Source organism: Oryctolagus cuniculus, chromosome 6 (assembly GCF_964237555.1).
Source record: "Oryctolagus cuniculus chromosome 6, mOryCun1.1, whole genome shotgun sequence".
NCBI classification, from domain to species: Eukaryota; Metazoa; Chordata; class Mammalia; order Lagomorpha; family Leporidae; genus Oryctolagus; species Oryctolagus cuniculus.
Window position 1 is genome coordinate 57535505 of NC_091437.1, and position 17817 is coordinate 57553321.

Sequence of the window (17817 nt, forward strand, 5' to 3'; positions counted from 1 at the left end):
AATGGTGAACATTGAAAATATGTGAGCTCTCTGGCTGAGTCTCTGACTTCCGTATGGTAATAGAGTGAAGGCAGATACACTGAGTCCTATTTTGAGGCAGGCTACCTCATTAGCTCTCCAGTGCCTTCAAAGAGATGGAATTTTTAAAAACCCTCTTTTTCACCGACGCTGGCTCACTAGGCTAATCCTCCACCCGCCGCGCCGGCACCCTGGGTTCTAGTCCCAGTTGAGGCACCAGATTCTGTCTCGATTGCTCCTCTTCCAGTCCAGCTCTCTGCTGTGACCCAGGAGTGCAGTGGAGGATGGCCCAAGTGCTTGGGCCCTGCACCTGCATGGGAGACCAGGAGGAAGCACCTGGCTCCTGGCTTCGGATTGGCGCAGCACCAGCGGTAGCGGCCATTTGTGGGGTGAACCAACGGAAGGAAGACCTTTCTCTCTGTCTCTCTCCCTCTCACTGTCTAACTCTGCCTGTACCAAAAAAAAAAAATCCTCTTTTTCTAATTGTACTCAGTGGAGCTCAGCTCTGCTACAACAACTTGGATGCTTCAACTTCTGTACTCTGTCATAGGCTGTTCCTCACCCCCTCTTCCTTTAAAATTCAACCAAACTCTCTCTTCTACGTGAAGTCTGCCCTGGCATCCCTCCCTTCCACCCTGTGGCAGGAATTGGGGGCTTCCTCCTCTCAGCACCCATCTCTTAGCCGTTTCCTCCTGCTTTGAGATGATTTGCCAATGAAGAGTTCCAGACTGGCATCCCACTACATCCCACTCGCGGACATGTTCTATTTGGCACATGCTATACGTTTTAAGCGTTAAATTCACTGATAAGAGCTAAGAATCTGAAAACAAATGATCTTTTAATGTAACATCTTTGAAAAATCTAAGGATCTGGACTTCCCAGGCTTAAATTCCTGCACCACAACAACTGGCCAAGCCAAAGGTATTCCCCTTCCAGGGGGCAATTATCCTCCAGGCCTCAGCTCCTACCCCTCCCTGTGGTTCTACACTGATCAATTGCCCACATCTAAGTTACCCACCCATGACTATTGGTATTTGGATTTGCAATCCCTGGTCTGTGAGTGTGCGTCCCAACCAATCTGAGAATTCCATATAAACACATAAGACATCTCTTCATCTCTCTCCCAATACCTATCATATGCCTGGCATGTTGGAAAAGGTAATCTACATTTTTGGACAAGTCTCTGTGAAAAATACCTAAGCTTTTTACTGGGCAGTGAAACTATTCTATATGATTCTATATGGATGGTGAATCCATGACAAGAGTGAACACTACTGTAAAACATCTGAACATCCATTACACTTGATGTATCAATATTGGTTTATCAATTGTAACAAACACTCCACACCAATGCAAGATGTTAGTAACATAGGACACTCTGAAGGTGGTACGCATGGGAACTCTCTGCACTCTCTATGGCATTTTTCTGTCAAACTCAAACTGCTCTAAAATGAAGTCTACTAGTAAAAATAAATAAATATAATTTCCAATCAATCAGATAGAAGGGACAACTAAACCCAGCAAGATAAAGTTCTCCCATGGGCTGCAGATTGGGATACGAGTGTAGAAACACTTACCAATGAATGCCCCCTATCCTGCCACAAGCTACTCCTGTCTGGGGATGTCAGATGGGAGGTGAGGACTGAAACACACTCTGAGTCAGGGGCATTGGCAAGACAGGAGGAAGCTCGAAGAGCTTCCAGAGGAAAACCAGACTGACCACCAAACAGACATGAAGAGGCCAGCAGGGCAGCATCCAGTGCAGCTCCCTGGAACCATGGGCCAAGCAGCTGCACCGTGCCCCAGAAGACTGTGCAGGACTGACTGCTGTTTTGTTTTGTATTCGTACTCAGCATAAGAGGGGACTCAGCTGATACCCACTCTGCCGCCTGTCCTGTGCTCGTTCTTGTCTGCATTAGTTGTTTTCCTCTCCTACATCCAAGTTACTTTTCAAACTGAGAAGGAAGAAAGCAGCAAAGACTTGCGGAGTGCATGCTCCATGAGAGCAGAGAACCAAGTCGTTTGATGCAGTGATATACGCAGTCGATGCTTCATTGAGAGTTGGGGATCACCTTGCCAGATACACAGCCACAAATCACAAAGAATCAGAGAAGAGTGGTGGGGGCCTCCTCACTGTGGAGGTTAATCTTGCAAGCCACTCTTCTCTCAGACATGTGGGTATTTCCAAGGACCCATCCTCATCTATACATCCTCGTGCCATCCCATCTCTACGGCTGCATGACTGCATGGCTGAGGGCATGCTCAATGCGCCCCTGCTGGGAGCCATGGGCACTGGGAGGTGAGCCATGGCCTGTTTTGACCACGGGACAAGGATGGGGAGGTCAACCCAGTTCTGCTATGGAGAGGCCTCTTAGTGTATGTGCAGCTGGATGTGACCAGGACACCCTCAGAGTGGCCTCTCCAGGGACCATACAAGTATGTTTCACTTTTTCAATGAATGGATTTGGTAAAATGTTTTCTTACTTTTTCCTAGACATCGCCTGGTGGTATTACCAGTATCAGAGAGGTAAAAACAAAGTTTAAACTAACTTGACCACTTTGATCACATTATTTGCAAAGGAAGAGCTTCCTAATTAAGGATATACTTTGTAATTAGTCTTCTGGTTCAGCAACTTTATGTGCCCCTCCTTAGCAAACTCAACCTATTTAACAATGTTCTGTTAGCACATAAGTCTCTAAAAGTTTGTTCCCCTGAGACACTGAGATATTTTCCTCTCAGAGGCAATAAGACAAGCACAGGTGAAAACTCAGAGCCTGCCTGTGGCTCAAGTCCAGAAACTTCTTTAAACAAATAGCCTGAATTTCTATGCTCTCTTTTTCCCCACAGTCTTGACCTCCTAATCTAACTGGCAACTTCTGAGGCAGTTTTTCTTACGATTTTTTTTTATTTTTTTTCTTATGATTTTTTTTATTTTATTATATCTATTTCCTATAATCACCTTCAAGTCCTTTGTGCAACAACATGGAGCATGTCTTAAATAAACAGATTGTGAGGGAGTAGAGTGTATGGCTTTAGGCAGGAGAAAGGATGGTGAGTGAGAGGCTGGGTAGGTCCAGATTAGAAACCATTAACTCAAATGCCTCTGGGACCAGGAGGCAAGATCAATGAATTAAGAGATCCAGGGGCAAACAGCAGGAGCCCTGGAGGCTGTGCTGCCCAGACCCTGCTCCATTTTGGCTGACTGCTACCTTATGAGAATTTGAGACCAAAGTTGTAAAATAATCTCATTTTCCAAGAAATCCAATCTTGTGCATGAATCTCTCCACTTTAAATCTTGACAACTAATTCCAAAAACATTAGAACACATTTCACAAAGCAAACAAGACCTGTCTTTGGGCCTGCACTCGGGCCAAAGGGCATCATATTGTAATCTCAAAACCAGAAGTGTGGGCATAAAGTCCAACCCTGGAACACCACAATGAAGAAACATTGTTCTAGTCCAAGGAGAAGGAGAGGCCCATGTCCATCATGATGCATCAAAGCTTTTTGATAGAACACCAGAGGCTTGGGTCCTTGTCCTGCTCAGTCTGAGGCTCCAACTTTTACCTGCAAAGCTTATTAGGAGTGGGACAACTGGAAGGCTAGTTATGAGCCACTCTGTAGTGTGTGCCTGGGTACAGTGGGAGCCACTGTATAGCCACATGGAAGTTGGATCTGATGAAGAGACCTAGGCTGCTGGATTCTAGGTCCAGCCCCATTATCTACCACTTATGCGACCCAGGACTCAGACACAGCCAGGAAATGACAGAGCTTGGACCAGATCTCCTATGCTAGAAGCCTTTAGCATGGGCCCCACATGTTAGATTCAAGAACTCACTGAAAATATAGGCAAACACTGCCATGATTTGCCACACTTTTTTTTTTCCTGAGAGGTTCTAAAGCTTTCATCTTTTTTTTACTCAGAATCTGAGTCAAGGACCTTAAAACATCAAGGAGCATTTAATCTGAATCATCTGTTCAGTCCAGGGATTTCCTCTGTAGAATCCTCCAGGATTGATCACTCTAGCTTGCTTTACCCCAAGTGATAGAGACGTTTCATTCTAGGGGCACTCACGGTTAGGAAGTCGCTTCATCTGGGGGGACACTCTTCCTCCTAATACCAGATGGGGAGGGCAATGAGCCCCTCCCTACTCCCCACCTCGCTCAAGGTTATGAGAAATGGACATGATGAAAAGTACTTTACAAAGGAAGAATTCTGATTTACTCTTGTTCTGTAGTTATCCCCATAGTACTAGTCTCTAGGCTACCCTTTATCTCTACCATCCAAACTCAACCTGACTTAGTAACTGGCTCAACATTATTTTTAATAGCAAAAATAATAACGGGCAACATCCTGCATCAGAGATGCTTAATAACCGTCAGAAGAGGCAGTCCCGAGTGTCATTCTGTTTTCTTCTCCAACCAGGGAGCTGGGCCCCCTCCTGCCTAGACTGGGACTGCCTGGGCAGCATCAGGGAATCCCCAAGGGGCAAGAGGCAGAGGTGAAAACCACTGCAGGCCATCAGTATGAATATATTTGGAGAACACGGTACAGAGCTGTAAGGCATACCAGGAAAGGGGAGGGAGAGCCAGATGTGGGCACCCCTGGAAGGTTGCCCTGGGTATAGACAAATCAGTGTTTTCCAATCAAAACTCATGACATGTGTTTACAAAGGAATATATTTTTAAATGAGAATAAAATACATCTCACGTTAATGAATGAGAGTATTATTTCATGACATTTTTTCTTCAAAATAGTTTATAAAATGATGCTTATATGTATGTGTCTGCCAGATTGTGATGTAAATTGCGGTTCTTACTATAAAATACTATCTAAAAAATTGACAGTCACTGGTACCAGCCCCTGACATCCTCGGGCAGGCTCCTTCCCAGCACAGTGAGCCCCAAAGACATGAGTTTTACTCCACAGCTGATGGAACCACAGCCTGACAATTAGAGGCCAATGCAAGCAAAATAAAACAACCTTGGCAGTCACTATCCAATGATTCAGATATCATAGAATCTGTTTGATATGGAAATTGATCCTGCTCCCAGACAGCAAACAAATCATTTATTAATAAAGTCCAGTTCCACCTTAATGAAGTGGGTTTCCTGGGTGATATTCAATAATTACTTAGTGCATTTTTAATAACGGCAATGGCAAGTTGTTTTGGAAGCTGAAAGAGTCTCTTAAACTTTTGCAAAGTAATTCCCTGAGCTTGTGAAAAATGCAGGTGTTAGAAGATGAAAGAATAAGAAAATATAACAAAAAAGAATTCTCATGTTCTTAGAGGAGATAAACCTAGACAAGGATACTGAACATATTCAAAAATAGATCATTTCTTCCCAAAACACAGTATTTTCATTTTCCTTATTGCTATGTCAATGTGGGTTTTGCTGCTTTTCCTTCCTTTACTGGCACCCCTGGGCAGCACTCAGCAAACCATCATGAGAAATAAGGGGCGTGCAGAGACAGCTGCTGCACAGGTGAACACGTGTGTTCTCAGTGAAGGCACCATGCAGTCTGATGCTAGCAGAGCTCAACCGACAACTGGTTGTCATTTTCAGATGAGTTTTTAAAATATATGTAAAGCACATGGGAACATTCTAGGGTAGACTTCTGGGAATATTTTCCCCTCACTTTTTTTTTTTTTTTTTTTTTTTTGAGACTCAGGCCTTTGATTTATATAGAAACACTTCAATGTTTGGATCATTGCTACTTAACTCATTTGCTTCAAAACATACCAATAATTCAATGCTCTCTGAGAATTATAAGGAAATTAACCACCTGATACTATGTTATATAAGCAGAATATCTTACCTACATTGCATCCTCTTCCTTAAACCTGGCTGGATAAAATGATACATAATGAGACCCACCAAAGAATTGTTACCAAGTTACTGGCACTCAATCCAAACCTCCATTACCTTTAGGAGTATGTACAAGGTACAACCTTACTTTGATGAATACCTTTTGCTCTGAGATCAGACTCCCAAAAGGGAAACTGACAATTGCAGAGAAAATCCAGTGCAAAGAGACTAACCCTGATGAGAGACACACCCAGGTTCTCACACCTGCTCACTCAGTCTTCCCATGTGAGACAGTGCGTCTGCTCTGGGCTGTCACAGGGTATGACATGGTGTGTGGTACTCCCCGAAGTCTGCCCATCTGATCACTATTCTTGCCTACCCAGATTTCCAGTCACTCAATAGATGCTGTCATTGCATGACAGCAATGGGCAGAGAACTGATTCGTGACTGGAGTAAACTTATAGACAACATTTGGGCAGGGCAGCACAGGTGAAGGTGAAACACTGAAAGTTCCACAGATTTGGACTTCCCGATCCTTCAATGGGAAATGGGCGGATTTCTTGCTTTAAGTAACAGATGCTCCCTAAATTTCTAGTGCAACACCGGATTGCCTGCTGCACAGAGGGGAGGCATAGTTGAACGACTACTGACGCCAGCTGTGTGTAGTGCTTTTCAAATGCCTTGCAAGCTCTCATTTGTACAAAGTCACCCCCAAGCTAAGTCATTTTCCTATTAAGGACATCTAGCAATATTACAAAACAATGTGCTATAAAATACATTCCAATCTTTCTAACACTTAACATGCCAGAACTTGAACTTTTTGCTAACTCGCTCTAGTCTTTCCCTACTTGGCCCACCTGGTAAGAATCCATGCTATTGATTTTATTGACTTGTTTTCCTTTGCGCTTGAGAAAGTATTCCTCATTCTACTCTACTCTCTCACCTGTACCTCTAGCACCTTCAGAAAGTTCCCTGGGCAGATATTTGCATGTGCAAAGGGGTTATTTTGAAAGGAAGGGGAGTGTTTCTGTTTGGATTTGTTTTCAGCACTTCTGTCCTCCTCTCTTTAGCCCCAGTGCTGCCACTACCTCCTGACATGGCACCTGACACACCTAGAGTAGCAGGTGCACAGGTTGTGGGACCAGGGAGGTGGGGTTCAAGGGCAGGGAGGTCGTCCAGCCCCATGGCCCAGGTCACGATACCCCTCGTCTGGCAGCCCAGGCTGTGGTGTGACCAGAGGGACCACCAAGGCAGCCACCCCAATGCCATCTCCTCTGTTCCAGATAAGATTGAAGATGAGCTAGAGATGACCATGGTCTGCCATCGGCCTGAGGGACTGGAGCAGCTGGAGGCCCAGACCAACTTCACCAAGAGGGAGCTACAAGTCCTTTACCGAGGCTTCAAAAATGTGAGACACACATTGGTTCACAAGGCCTGGGTGGGATGTCCCACTTGGGGGAAACTCTCCCAAATGCCAAGGGAGTTTCCCATTTACAGAAACTGCACAGGCAGGGCCCCCTGGGCCTGAGTGCAAGATCACCAGGTCAGGAAGCAAGGCTCCAGGCAGGAATGAGACCATCTCAGCAGACACACCCCCTGCCAGACCCCTCACAGGGTGGTGCAGCGCTGGAGAGCCCACCCAGGCCCAGGGTCTAATCCTGGCTGATCACTTTCTGTCTCTTTGGTGCTGACTTACACTAACCAGCTTCACAGAGACTGATGTGTAAGCCTGAATGTCACTGTGTTAATTTATGACGAGGAACAGAATTGACAGGGAATCGGACTCTCCTCCATCTGGAAGCTTCTCTCCCTGACAGCCACGCAGGAAGCCAATTTACAATCAATCAAAGGTGGAATGGGAGACAAGGAGTTCCCTGTTGCTTTCCATCCTTTAATATATTCCTGCCCTCTCAAGCCACGCTGAGACCACTCAGACCCCATCTTGGATGTCGATTAGTTTGTTTTAGGTTTAGCAGCCAGAGCAGTCTTACTCCCAAGTCCTGGGATGGACAGAAATAAAAGGAAGCACTCCTGGCCCCCTCCCTCCAGGTACAGGGTGTAGGTGGAGCTTGGTCAACCCCAGACCAGCCACAGGTTCTCAGTGTTCCCCAAGGCACTGAGTGACAGGGAGTCTCAGACGTGGCGCTGGGAGTTACCTGCCGCGCCCGGGGATGCCCCTGCCTCCTGCAATGATCCTGAGTCCTGGGCCTGGTTTCGTGCCGGCCCATTGGGCTTCTTGCCTTCTGACCTCTAAGAGCACTGTTAACAGTGGGCAGCTGGGTTGGGGCAGGCCTGAGCAGCCTCCAGAAAGGAGATGACATTGTTAGGCATCTCCCATGGACTCCCATGGACTCAGTATTGCATAACATAGGTTCAGAGGATAAACCTCATGATAGCCGTGCTAGGAATGTACCCTTAACCCCATTTTACAAATGAGGATATTGAGGGTCGGGCTGACACAAAGCGAGAAGTGACCAGGCCAGAATGCAAATCCAGGTCCCTTCCCCAAAGCTGAAACCCCTTCCACCTCACGGTGTCCATTCTTTGATGCTATCTTGTCATTCTCCAAAGCAGCTGCAGTCCCACGATGGGGTTGCCTCCTGCTACTCACCCTGGAGACACAGACTCTGTCCCCTATTCGTGCCCGCCAAGGAACCCTGAGGAGCCCTAGGCCCCAAGGATGAGCCCCACGTACTCCCGCCCCCGAGCCCAGGGCAGGCCCTCGGCCGAGACCCCATCGACCTTCTCTCTCCCCTTCACACAGGAGTGCCCCAGCGGTGTCGTCAACGAAGAAACTTTCAAGCAGATCTACGCTCAGTTTTTCCCCCACGGAGGTGAGTCCATCCTGGAAGACGCTCCTGCCCGGCGCCCCCTGGTGGCTGCTTTCCTCTCGCCAAGGGCACGCCTCCCGAGCCTCCCGGGCCACTGCACCTGTTGTAATCAACAAGGCAAACCCAGGCTACTCAGGAGCTACAGATAGGAGCTCTGAACACAGCGATCCTCTCGCTCCCCTTCTTACAAGGCAGGGAATTCTCTCGAGCTTGGGCAGAAGGCGCTCTGAAAAGGAACCGCTCTGGAAGGGGAAGAGAGATTGTGCCATGATCTCCTGATGGCTGTGGCAATCACCTCGCCTGACCCCAGCCAGGGCAGCCAGATGTCAGAGAAGTGAAGCAATCTCCTTCAGGTCACACAGCTCGAGGCCAGTGGGGCGGGGTCTGGCACAAAGCTTTGCCATTCTGGCTCCGCCATTGTGCTAGACACTTTCCACTCTCTCCCTTACACTTGATCTTAGCCAAAAGGCCGAGAAGCAATGCCACGCTTTCCTTTAAGACAGCTGGGAAAAGCTGGAATTTTTAAACAGAACTTTAGGAAATGCCAAGGACTATCAAAACAAACTAAGCCCGAAAGATGGCAGGGAGCACAAAGCTGTGCTTACAAAGGCAGGGAAGCAAATGTGCCAGCCTACAGCACCTGCTCTGTATCCTGCCCCAGGCCTGTGGGAACTGGCTCTGGGCCCATGGGCTGGGACCACACCAGTGGCTCCTCCCGTGGCCTCCGTGGGTCACATGCCATCTTGCAAGCGGTCTCCTCAAAACCCCTTCCCTGGACCTTGACAAAACAGAGACCCTAGTGTCCCAGACACTTCTTGGGCTCTGTTCATTTGAGCCTTTTTAGCGACAGATAGGTGCCTTCCTAAGTGTGGGACCAGGGCTCAGCCCCCACCAACCTGGGGGACAGCTGCATCCCCTGTGGGCCCCAGAAACTCAGTTTACTGAGTTCCACTGAGACATTCATTATAGAGTTTACACTGTGTGCCAGGCACAACGTTAGATTAATACCTTTTTTCCAAAAGTTTTAGGAGCCAGGTCTTGTACAGGGTCAGAGCGGGAGGCTCAGAGAGGTTGCGTTTGATGCCTAGGGTCACGCAGCTGTGACCAAGCCCAGGTTTCTCTCTCTCCATGGCATGGCTCACGGCGTGGCATAGCTCACTCCACGGAATAGCACTGCTGCAATGTGAAGAGCATTTTCACACCATCACCACATCATTCACCCACCATAAACACACAAGAAAATCATGTGCCCCAGATGGCTAGATGGAGGGGCAAGCAGCTGTCTCCACTCTTGAACTTCCCAGCTAAACCCCAGGAGCCGAGTAAGCAGGCCTCGCTCCGTTCTTTTTGCCTTTCTGCCACCCCCGCTCCAGCCTCCTCTTTCTAGTCAAAACCCTGCCTCTGTCTTTCACTGATGTCTCTCCTGTGTGGATCCCGGGTCCTGTCACTTGCCCTTCCCTCTCTGCATTGCAGATGCCAGCACATACGCCCATTACCTCTTCAATGCCTTCGACACCACCCAGACAGGCTCCGTGAAGTTCGAGGTACGCTTACCCCTTGGGTCCACGCCAGGATTGGAGGCTCCTGTATACCACCGCTCCCTCTGAGCCACAGGGTACTGGGGGAAGGGTTGGGTCAGCAAAGCTCTCAGACAGAACAAGGGAAACTTAAATAAAGATTTCCTGAGACGGTAGAATCAACCTCCCCTGCCTTCTAGGACCTTGGGGTCTTGGGCACAGATGCTGACCATGTAAGAGGTCACGGGACTCAGGTTCTACCATGTAAGAGGTCACGGGACTCAGGTTCTACCGTGTAAGAGGTCACGGGACTCAGGTTCTACCGTGTAAGAGGTCACACAAAGGCTACTCACCATGTGTCGGCCTCTGTTATTACTGCCTTGCCTGTGTTAACTCATTTAACTGTCACAATAACCCTACAAGGTGGGGTTGTGTTCCGTATGACTGTTCTACAGGAGAGAGGAAGAAGGTAGAGAGACAGTGGTTTCCCAAGGTCAAACACCTGGGAAGCAGTAAAGGAGGATTTAGGACCAGGCAGTATATCTCCACAGCCCATGTTCTTAGCCTTGGACTACATGGCCATTCACGTGTAGTCCAACAAACAGCACAGCCACAGGATAAGGCAATAGCAGAGTGGGCTGTGTTGACCTGCCCCCTAGAGGTGACACCCCACAGAGCTCCATTCCAAGAAGTGGAACAAGGCAGGGAATGGAAGGCCGAGCTCTACGCTGAGCTTGGCCGTGTCCCTGGGGCAGACAAGAGGACATGGGGGGAGCTGGGGAGGACACCATGCTATTACACAACACCGGGGACTCTGAGCCAAAGACCCAACTTCAACCTGCCCCACGGTTTGGTAGCTCATCTCGCTCCTGCCTTTTCACTCCTCAGGACTTTGTAACTGCTCTGTCGATTTTGCTGAGAGGAACTGTCCATGAGAAGCTCAGGTGGACATTCAATTTGTATGACATCAATAAAGACGGATACATAAACAAAGAGGTGAGTGGACTGGGGCCAGGGGCACCAGAGGCTGCTGGAGGGCGCCTAACTTCATAGAGAGCCATCCCACGCATGAGCACACAGTGGTCTGAAGGAGGCAGGGTCTGCTTGAGGCTCCCAGAGCTGCTCCCTGGCACGGAGAAGACAATCTTGGACCTCCTGGGCCACCATCCTGTGCCCTGTTCCCAGGCACTCCAGCAAGGCTTGTGCAGCTTTATTCTCACTGGGGCCCACGGGCTCAAGGCACACAACCAGGGGTGCAGTGCTCTTTGTGGTTGGCAGCCAGCAGGGGAAGCTCAAACTTGGGATGGTAGGGCCTCAGACAGCACCTGAGAGATTGTTTCAGGGGGAAGAGGCTATTGTTGGATCATACTGGCCACAACCTATTTTGCCTACAAATGAAACTACAGATGGGGGTGATAAAAAAGTGTGGTCATCTCTAAAGAAATCATCAGAGACAAGTCCTGAATTTTCAGACTTCCATGTTCAGCCAATGAAATGCCCACAAGTCTAAGTCAAAACTCACTTTAGTGTCCACTGTATACAGTGGAAGCTTGCATTGACCTCCCTCACATCCTATTTGCCAGGCACAGTGCCTGAGACATGAGTATCATTTCCAACTTTCACTCAACCCCATGGAGAGAAAGTGGAAGTTCGGGGAGCTTACCCAACTTTCATTCTCATTCATTCACTCATACATTTCTCAACACATACTTGAGGGCCTGGCCTATCAAGTGCTCTAGGTGCTGCACTCAAAGAATTGAGCAATCACGGGAGTTTCCACTCTTATAGAGCAGTGTAGAAAGATGGGCCATACACAATCAAAGTCTAAATCAACAGGTGGAAGATGTTTGAGCAAGGAAGGTCAGCAAAGGCCCTTCTGACAAAGTGTGGGCCAGGAAGAGTGTTCCAGGCAGAAGGAAAGACCACTGGTGAGGCTTTGAGGCAACATGGATTTTCACGGGTTCCCTTTGGCTAAAGACTGGGGTAAGGGGGGAAGACTGGTGCAAGATGAGACAGATGATGAAGGGCTAAGGTAAGGAACACATCCATGGTCCATTGGACAGAGTGACTCGAAGAGGGTTAGAGAATTCTAATAGCTCTTTATCATTTAGCAAAATTGGATCCACAGTAAGAATCTTTCCACAAAGAAAAGTATAGACTCTAATGGCTTACTGTCGAAGTCTAATAATACCAATCCTACACATATTTTTTTACAAAATAGAGGGGGAAGGAATACTTACCAATTCATTTTCTTTTTTAAAAAAAGATGTTATTTTATTTATTTGAGAGGTAGAGTTACAGTGAGAGGGAGAGACAGAGAGAAAGGTTTTCCATCTGCTGGTTCACTCCCCAAATGGCCACAATGACTGGAGCTGCACTGATCCAAAGCCAAGAGCCAGGAGCTTCTGGGTCTCCCTAGCGGGTGCAGGGTCTCAAGCACTTGGGCCATGTTCTTTTTTTTTTTTTTTTTTTTTTGGCCATCTTCTACTGCTTTCCCAGGCCATAGCCCATATGGGATGCTGGCGCCACAGGCAGAATATTAACCTACTGTACCACAGCACTAGCCCCCTAATTCATTTTCTAAATCCAATAGTAACCCTGATACCCAACATAAGAAATGTTTCTGTGAGAGAAGAAAACTAAAAACCACAAACTCAGTACCCCTAATGAACACAAATACAAAATAACAGCAAATTGAATCCAGCAATCTATAAAAATGGTCATACATCATGATTAAGTGAACTTTGTTCTAAGAACTCAAAACCCAATCAATGTAATTAACTGCATCAACGGAATAAAAAAAGAAAAACAATATATCAACTTAGAAGCAGTTGACAAAAACCAGCATGTATTTTCAATGAAACTCCCCCAAAAATAATAATAGAAGAGAATTTTATCAATAGGATATCGGGTATCTAGAAAAATCTTACAGCCAACATAATACTCATTTGTAAAAGACAAAATACTTTTCCCCAGAAGCAAGACTAAACCAAATCAAAGGAATATAAATTGAAAAAGAAAGACTAAAATTGTGTATATTTGTAGCAACATGATCGAATTCATAGAAAACCTTAAGGAGTCTGCAAACAGCCTACTAAAAAATCACAAGTGAATTTAGCAAGATAACAAGATATGAGTTCTATTTACAAAAATCATGCATAGTTCTATATACTATGAACAACTGGAAAATGTATCATTTATTATAGCAGAAAAACACAAAATACTTTGAGATAGATTCAACATAACAGGTGCAAGACTTGTATACTGAAAATTGTGAAATAACACTGAGAGAAAGCAAAGATCTAAATAAACTGAGCTATATCCTGCTTGGATTGGAAGTCTCAGTATAGCTAAGATGTAGAATTTCCTAAATTTAATTTATAGATTCAGTGCAACTACAATCAAAATACCAGCAGACATTTTGTAGAAATTGATGAACTGATCATATATACATATGATATATGGGAAAGCAGAGAACCTAAAATAACCACAACAATGGTAAGAGAACAAAGTTACAGGACTGAAACTGCCTTGCTTCAAGGCTTAATATAAAGGTTTAGCTACCACGGTAGTGAGGAATCAGCAAAAGGAGGAATAAACCAAGATATGAAAGTAGAGATCCCAGTTTAGACTTATGCATCTATTGGCCTTGTGAAAAAGATGGCAAAGAAATCAGAGGGGAATGAACCATTTTTCCAACAAATGGTGCTGTAACAGCTGATTTTAAAACATCAGTAGATGTTAAACTTTCCCAATTTGAAAATGGATCCCATTTCAATGCATAGGAGAAACGTCTTCTTTGGGGTAGAAAAGGGTATCTCAAGACACATACAGAAGGAATCACAAAAGAAAAATGGATAAATTTGACTTCATCCAAGTTTCAAATTTGTGCTCCTCACAAGTCAACTTTGAAAAATGGAAAGACTAGTCGTAGACTTGGAGAAAATGTTTGCAAACTGTATGCCAAAGACCTGATACTCAAAATATATAAATTTTCTAATTTAACAAGAAGATAAATAACTCAATTTACAATAGGCAAAATAACTGAATAGACACTTCAGAAAAGGAAATAGATGAATGGTCAATGAGTCCACGAAAAATTGCTCTGCATCTCTGGCCTTTAAATAAACACAAATTGTAACCATAATGAAATACAACTACAACTAGAATGGCTACCAATAAAAAGACTGACAATACTAAATGTTGGCAAGGATTTGGAACAATAGAAATTCTCATTGCTGATGGGAATGTAAAATGATAGAAACATTTTGGAAAACATTTTGGCAGCTTTATGAAGTTCAAGATACACTTAACATACAATCCAGAAATCCTACTTACAGGTATTTAACCTAGAGAAATGGACGCATGTGGGGCCAGCTCCCTGGTAATGACCTGGTAACGGCAGCAGAAGATGGGAGATCCAGGTGAAGCTCCTGGCTCCTGGCTTCAGCCTGGCTCATCTCTGGCCATTGTAGCTATCTGGGGAGTGATCCAGCCATTGGAAGATCTCTCTCTCCCTCTCTCTCTCTCTCTCTCTCTTCCCTGCCCTGTAGCTCTGACTTTAAATAAGTAAATCTTTTTAAAAATGAAAATATATAATTCCATAAAGACCTGTACAGAAATGTTCATATCTGCTTTATTCATAATAGGCCCAAACCAAAAACAACTCAAATATCTGTCAAAAGAACAATGGATAAACACATCGTAGTACATCCATTCAATGGAATACTATTCAGCAGTAAAAAATAATTATTGTCACATTCAGCAATGGCATGGAATGCCATAAACATTACTCTAAATGAATGAAGCCAGACACACAAAGAGTTTATACTCCATGACTCCATTTACATGAAATTTTAGAAAATACAAGTTAATCTATAGTGACAGAAATTTCACCAGCAGTTGCTTGGTGTCAGATGTTGACAGATGTTCACTGCAAAGGAGCATAAAAGAACTTCTTGATGTTCTATCTTGAGTCTATTGGAGGCTACATGGGCATATACATTTATCAAAACTCATCAGTTATTTTTAAATTGTTAAATGAATTTTTGTGAGCAAATATGCTCCAGTAGACTTTATATAATTTTTTAAAAAATCTTGTTGTAAAGTAGCGATGTCTAGCCAATGGAAAGTGCTCAAAAACATATGTTGTTTGAGGAGTCCTAGCAACACAGAAAAAGGAAAACAGGAGTCTAATCTCGTGCCAGCAAAAGCTCTCAAATCCCAAATGAAACCCTGGGAAACTAATCCCAGTGCTCTATTTAAAATAAATGCACAAGACTAGGATAAGGTTCATTCCAGGAATGGAGAAATAACAGTAGAGAAAATCCACTAAATAATTCATTATATCAATATATCAAGATTAAGCTCTGTGATGCTAAAATCACATTCGATAAAATTTACCATCCATTCTTAATAAATTTTTTAAAACTCTTAATGAACTTGGAATACCTCTTCAACATACCTCAGCCTGAACACAGTTTCTTTCTTTGCGGTGACACTACAGAGGTTACAGCAAGAATCAGACAAGAGCACACATGGCTAATCACCACCAATATTTACCATTTTCTGAAAGGGCTTCAACTTCACTAAGACACAAAAAGCAGTAAGATAGAAATACAGGAAGTTGCAGCGCCCTTTGGTAAGGACATGATTTTCCACCATCTTCTCTCCAGGAGAAGACCCCCAGAATCCAGTCCCTTGAGCTTTCCCTCTGACCCCTTTCACCTGTTAAAGAAAGTCCTCTACTCATTTTCATTGCCGAAGGAGACAAGGAGCCCCAAACTCTGCCACCCAAGAAGAGCTTGAGCTCACGGTTCCCACACTGTGTGCTTCCATGTCCCCTCTCCAGGAGATGATGGACATTGTCAAAGCCATCTACGACATGATGGGGAAATACACATATCCCGTGCTCAAAGAGGACACTCCCAGGCAGCACGTGGACGTCTTCTTCCAGGTAAGTACCCCCACCCTGTGCACAAGTTTTAAGTCCAACCTCAGTCACTCAACCCATGAGCTTCTGAGACAGTGAGAAACAGAAAAGAATGTTATCAAAAGTGACACAGTCCTCAAGAAAACAATGATCTCATTAGGCAGACGTGTGTACCCGCGGAAGGGAAGGGAAGCAGGTCATTAAGTACAAACGGCATAGGGCAGGGACCCAGTCCACAGAGAAGACTTCATTCAGCACAGCTGCATAGATTAAGCATCGGGAAGTCAGATTGGAAACTAAGGCCGGGCCCACTTGGGAGGTCTGAGATGGAAGTGTTTAGCTTTACTCTGCAAAATGATGAGCAACTACAGTGATCCTTCAGTAGGAGAGCTATGTGATCACAGTAATATTTTAGTAAAAAATAAAGTAGCAGAAGTATATCAAAGAATGTCAGAGCTCACTTGCATCCAATAGTCCCCTGCAAAGATGGGAAAACAGGAGTTCCCTCCAAGACTACATGGTAAATGCCAGAGACAGAACCAGAACCTCCTGCATCCAGTGTTCCTTCTGCCAGATGGACGGGCCAGCAAAGCGCCTAGGGAGGACCGTGCTATGGCACAGAAATGCCTTGAGTGTGTCCCTCAAAGGTTCACGTGTTGCAGGTTTGGTCTTCAGTGTGGCAGTGTAGACATGGCGGGACCTTTAAGAGGCAGGGCCTAATGGGAGATGATTAGGTCACTGGGGGTATCACCCTTGGAGTGGAATAATCCTGTAGCTCTCATGAGAGAGAGTTGGTATAAAAAAAATGCAAGACTGCCCCTCCTCATCTCCGACTTCCTGTCTGCCCATCTGATGTCGGGTATACATTCCCACCCTTGTGAAGTTGTCCACTGTGAGGCCCCTGACCTGAGCCAGCTCCCTGCTCTCCAGCCTGGGAGCTAAATCGGCCTTTTGTTTGTTTGTTTGTTTGTTTAGAAAGTAGCAAATCTTGGGTATTTGATTATAGCCACAGGAAATAGACAACACCCTGGGACAGCATGGAGTAGTCCAGCAGAGAGGTGGTGAGGGTCTACAGCAAGCCTGAGACTTAGGGACCTGGTGCGGGTCCAAGGGCTGCACCCTATGTCATGGAGCCAAGTTGGTTGGCAAACACCAGGTTCTGGAATGCAGATGATCAGGTTCTTTAAAGTGTTCCCTGTTGTGTCTTTCAGAAAATGGACAAAAATAAAGATGGCATCGTGACTTTAGATGAATTTCTTGAATCCTGTCAGGAGGTAAGGAAAGTGCACAGGGCAGACATAAAACTCTAAGTCTGAGGAAGGAAGTCTCGGGTTTGAGGGCTGCACGTGCCCACGACTGCTCAGGTCAGATTCCCTCCTGGCACCAGCCGCACCTCAGAGGGCCGGCCATCCCCCTCCTCCACCTGGCCTGTGCTTAACCTTGGCCAAGCTTGGCACTGAGCCAAAAGGTCTAAGTAGGGTAGGTAGGGGCTGGGGGACGAGAATGCTCAAGGGAGTCTCTGGGAAACTAGACTTCACTAGCGGGCAACACTGTCATTTTTCAACCTTCCTTGCATTTGATGTCCCCACTCAGACTATACGGGAGCAGCTGGAAAAAAATCTACAACTATGTGCTTGGAAAATGGTCTCCCATGGTTCTGAAAATCTGCATTTCCAAGTCTTAATCCTGGAGATACCGTGTTTGGGC

General features: G+C 45.7%; 1 protein-coding gene across 5 annotated transcripts in view; it reads left to right on the top strand.

The window, feature by feature from the left end:
* KCNIP1 (potassium voltage-gated channel interacting protein 1) overlaps positions 1–17817 on the top strand; it is a 331932-nt gene that overhangs the window by 309411 nt on the left and 4704 nt on the right. For 4 of the 5 annotated variants that reach the window (XM_051843592.2, XM_051843593.2, XM_070076409.1 and 1 more), the window contains exons 2-7: positions 7114–7238; positions 8595–8664; positions 10135–10205; positions 11067–11174; positions 16030–16134; positions 17322–17384. In XM_051843592.2, the coding sequence (XP_051699552.1) occupies positions 7114–7238; positions 8595–8664; positions 10135–10205; positions 11067–11174; positions 16030–16134; positions 17322–17384 (542 nt within the window). Of the gene's footprint in view, positions 1–2512; positions 2546–7113; positions 7239–8594; positions 8665–10134; positions 10206–11066; positions 11175–16029; positions 16135–17321; positions 17385–17817 lie in introns of all 5 variants that reach the window. The other variant, XM_051843591.2, reaches the window with a different exon arrangement.